The 5,000-nt window shown below is 39.2% G+C and overlaps 1 protein-coding gene across 1 annotated transcript in view; it reads left to right on the plus strand.

Annotated features, from left to right (window-relative positions):
• Positions 1–857, plus strand: part of LOC122246202 (uncharacterized) — a 141,164-nt gene extending 140,307 nt beyond the window's left edge. Inside the window, exon 4 of the mRNA XM_043004603.2 lies at positions 273–857. Coding sequence (XP_042860537.1) covers positions 273–464 — 192 coding nt within the window. The 3' untranslated portion in view covers positions 465–857. The remainder of the gene's footprint in view (positions 1–272) is intronic.
• The last annotated feature ends 4,143 nt before the right edge of the window (positions 858–5,000 follow it).

Below are 5,000 nucleotides of genomic sequence, written 5' to 3' on the forward strand. Positions count from 1 at the left end.
TGATTTTTTTTTTTAATCAACATTTTCCTCGATGCAATATATATATTTCTTCTTACTGACAACTTAAGTATTTTTTATTGAAATATACTTTACCGTATCAAAAAAGTTTATAAAACTTTTTCGTCGCAATATATTCTCTTACTGACAACTCAAGTATTTTTATAACTATATACCCTCTTTCTTGTAAACATTAGTCTTTTATAAACATGTCCCTCCACCGACGTTTCAACTTCTTCCTAACCACACGTCCCCCTTCCATCCTCCTCCCACAGATCGTAGTGGTGTTCTACGTCGTGATCATCGCAGTGCTGGTTGGGACGACCCTCCGGCGGCGCGGCCAGGTCCTGGAGGAAGCGGAGGAGACGCGTCACCTCCTGATCTACGACGAGAAGACCGACAGCGTCACACCAACCCCGGCCGTCCCCACCTCCAGGATACACGAGGCAGGACTTCTGACCGTGTGAAGTCGCCGTCGTCCTCCTGTACCGGTTGCTTACAGGTCGATCGATTCTCGGACAGGGAGAAAGCAGCCTGCTCGTTGAAAATCATTAAGACACTGACAGCTTGACGGTGTCCTGCTGGCAGTGTCGTGTCTGCAGCGAGAGTATGAGACAAATGCAGTGGATGTATGAGTAACTGAAACAGGCACGTCCAGTCAGCAAATGACGTACGGCGAGCCTGCTGGTCGTAACGGCAGGCCATGGTTTAGAGGTGCTTAGAAATGGCTGTAACGTAACCAATCAAAATTTGCATCAGAGGCTTTTTTTAACATAAATCATGATCTGTAGAACTGGTCGATATTCATAAAACTACAGAAAAGGGAGGCTAGCGAAAGGAAAAAGAAAGAAAGAAAGAAAGAGAGAAAGAGAAAGAAAGAGAGAGAGAGAGAGTGAGAGAAAGAGAGAGAGAGAGAGAGAATGAGAAAGAGATAGATAGATAGACAGATAGAGAGAGCGAGAGAGAGAGAGAGAGAGAGAGAGAGAGAGAGAGAGAGAGAGAGAGAGAGAGAGAGAGAAAGAGAGAAAAAGAGAGAAAGAAAAGAACAAACATCCAAAAATCATATTTGCCAAAAACAATATGCATTAAGTAAATGATCAAAATCATAAATGAACAAAAGTTATTTCAAAACAGGCTCTATAAAGCATACACAATCTTCACAACCAAATCTCATCTGCCTGATGTAGCATTTCAGAGACAAATTAATACCAAAAAGTGTTGGCATATCGTAAATATAAATCCGTCGCTGGAACAAGACAAAGTCAATTTTGCTAACAGCATCATCTCATTAATGATAGTCAGTCAACAAAAGCTTTTGGCTGACGTTTGGCTGACACTATGACTGATCTCGTAGAAGAAGAAAGACTGGTGAGTGTTTCGATGGATGGCGAATGAACTGCTTTTGTGCTTTTATATAAAGATAGCCACGTCGGGTGAGTGTTATATACAGTAAGAAATGCACAGGATTATATACATACATAGATAGTCTGTTGATATAAGTTAGTCTGAAGTATCCACGGTTTTTGTATGTCATTTATGTACTTTATGTGTCTGTAAAACGCATTTAATCATACAAATTGAAAAAAAAGACGATATTCAAAGGAAAACATATCATTTAGCAGAACTTTGGTTTCTTAGAGAATAAGAATAAGAACAATCAACACACAAGTCCACTTACTTTTAAGGAATAAGTAGAAAAAAAGAAACAGAATGGAAAGGAAGAAATACATACAGAAAATAACTACAACAAAACACAAATCCACCCACTTTAAGGAAAGAAAAAGAAAACACAGAATGGAAAAGAGAGCAAATCAGACTAAAAAAAAAGCAAATCAGACTAAAAAAAAGAGCAAAAGAAAACACAAATCCATCTACTTTTATGTGAGAAAATATCATAACGAAATTGTTATTGGAAAGGAAGAGAAACAGGCATGAACAATTATTACAAAGAAGGAAAAAGCTCACCTGAATAACGTGTCACATCACTATTCTGAGGTTCGTGAGTTGCATAGAAAGGAACTAGTAGCTAGTTGATATAACGTTATGATTAAGCATTTGTAAACAGTGATTGATTTAATTGCAAATTTGCTGAATATCAATCGGCTTGCAGACAGTTCAAGTGACTGCATTAATTCATTCTAACTGCTCTAAGATGAGAGATACCTCTGCTCTCTCGCGGTGAAGCGGCAGGGAAATACATATCAAAATAATATCGAAATGCCTTTTTAATCCTGGTTTCACTGTTGTATCTTTTTGTCAGAGGACGTCCATATCTGTGAGACTGTTGAGAAAAAAAGAGAGGAACTGAACATGATAAAAGATCAAATGAGAATAATAATTAAAAAAAAAAATAATAATAATGATTCGTGGAAACAGATAGTCATAAATTGTGCTACATCCTAATACAAGATCACGATCCGTGGTATTAAAAGACATAAGATGGTAACATTTGGGTATACAAGAACAATGAAAAAATATATAAGACATAAAAAACAGTAGGGAAGGTGTAATACTTACGTCTGATATCACTAGCAAAAGCATTCAGCTAAATGCCATTCCAAGTTCACTGTATTTCCACGTCGTCCAGCTATAATCTCATGGTTCTCATATACGTGTCAGTGGATTGCATCTAAGCAATGTTTTCTGCCAGTCACGCTAATGACCCTAGCAGTTGGCGCGGAAGATAATGCTGGACTGATATTGTCAATTCTAGATAACGTTAGCTATCTTTGATGTATTTGACGTATTAACTCACTTCAGAGTTTAATGATACCTTCAAAGATTTTGATGGGATTTCTATCAGACGGTCAGGAGATCAAACTAAACCGATATTAAGGAGTGAAAAAACAAAAACAAAAAACAAACTCTGAACTAACTACCAAGAGAAAAACTAACTACAATCTTCCTCAAACAAACTAACCTCTAACTCAGAATGCCCCCAGCATGAAAATATCTCCCGATGAAAGAGGAACAAAGTCACGCCAAGCGCGTCAAGTTGAAGGCAACCTGATCCCCTGCAACCCGAGAAGCACCGAATATTACCGAGACCCGATGCCCCGCGGTGCTCCCATTCCGGAAACGGAGAAACAGCATCAGACACCCAATAACGCACTCAATATCGGAACTCGGGTGGCCTTGCTTGGTAAGCCTCTGCCGCTGCTGCTGCTCGCCGTCTCGCCATCGGGCAATAATTGGACAACAAGACACAGGAGTTTCGTGAACTTCGATCTAGTTATGTCAGGAGGAATCTGCTATGAACTCTCTTCAATTCTAGGTCACCTTAGACGACCTCTCTCGCACCTGTGGATTTGACCAGAAATGCTTTTGGCGAAATCCTAGTCAACAGAATATTTATTATGATAAAGGATCGGTCAAAAACCTACACTTCCTCTGTAAAAGATTTAAAAGATTTACTGCCATATGATATTTTTGTGTGTATAGAAAGGTGCATGGCATAAAATCATGACCCTCTCATTCTTGTCCTTGGATATTTTAACACTGCATAGAATTACTTCGTGGATCTCCGTGCTAGATGTATATAAACGATATAATATCTACTAAACTTTAAGTCAGCGTTTTCACCAAAATATGAACAAATGAATAAAAGATGTTCAGGATAAGGGTGTTGTTATTATCCAACACAGAGAACAAAAGAAGTGTTATCAAAACAGGGAATGATGATAACACATAGTAATGTTGATATGATGATATGTAGAACAAAAAGTCTTCATGAAAATTAATAATGATAGTAACGTTAACCAGAATATAGTATAGATGATTACATACCTCTCTCTCTCTCTCTCTCTCTCTCTCTCTCTCTCTCATTCTCTCTCTCTCTTTTTTTTTTTTTTCCTCCTCCATTTCCCCCCACTCTCTCGATTTACCTTCTCCCTCCCTCTCTCTCTCTTCTCTCTCTCTCTCTCTCTCTCTCTCGCTCTCTCTCTCTCTCTCTCTCTTTCTCTCTCTCATTCTCATCTCTCTCTCTCGCTCTCACTACCCATCCACCGTAGTCCTTACAATCACGCTCACGGCTACCCTATGTGCGATCGTTGCCCAGTAGCCGACTCCTCTTCGCACTCATACAAGCCTCCCACCTCACAGCCCCTTCTCTTCTCCCGCTCCTCTCGCTCGCTCTCGCTCACTCTCTCTCTCTCTCTTTCGCTCTCTCTCTATCATTCTCTCTCTCTTCTCTCTCTCTCATTCACTATCTCTTCTCTCTCTCACTAACTCTTTCTTCTCTCTCTCTCTCTCTCTCCCTCTCTCGGTCTCGCTCTCCCTCGCCTCCTCGCTATTACACCTCCTCTCGCTCTATTTCTTTTTGTCTCTATCTTCCCACTTCTCTATCTATCGATCTCCCTCATCGCTCTTTCTCTTCTCTCTCTCTCTTCTCTCCTCTCTCTTCTTTCTCTCTCTCTCTTCTCTCTCTCTCTCTTCTCCTCTTTTCTCTCTCTCTCCTCGCCCTTCTCTCTCTTCGTCGCTCTTCTCTCTCTCTCTCTCTCTCTCACTCCTCTTTCCTCCGTCTCTCCACTTCCTCAATCTGCTCTCTCTCTCTCTCTTCTCTCTCCTCCTACTCTCTCTCTCACTCTCTCTCTCTCCTCATCCTCTTTTCTCTCTCTCTCTCTCCTCTTTATATATATATATATATATATATATATATATATATATATATATATATATATATATATGTATATATATATATGAATCACAACACAAACACAGTAACGTGCACAATACAAAGAAAGTAAAACACTGCCACAATATGAAAGGAAAATCGCTACGTCTATTGAAAGTTCATCTGGCGTAAGCCTGATGAGGAACTCTCACGTCGCGAGTTTTTCCTTTCATATTGTGGCAGTGTTTTATATATATATATATATATATATATATATATATATATATATATATATATATGTGTGTGTGTGTGTGTGTGTGTGTGTGTGTGTGTGTGTGTGTGTGTGTATATACATATGATATGTATATATATAATTATATATATATATATA

The sequence above is a fragment of the Penaeus japonicus genome, unplaced genomic scaffold (genome assembly GCF_977035675.1).
Source record: "Penaeus japonicus unplaced genomic scaffold, GWHDUDI00000001_assembly GWHDUDI00000025, whole genome shotgun sequence".
Classification (NCBI taxonomy): domain Eukaryota; kingdom Metazoa; phylum Arthropoda; class Malacostraca; order Decapoda; family Penaeidae; genus Penaeus; species Penaeus japonicus.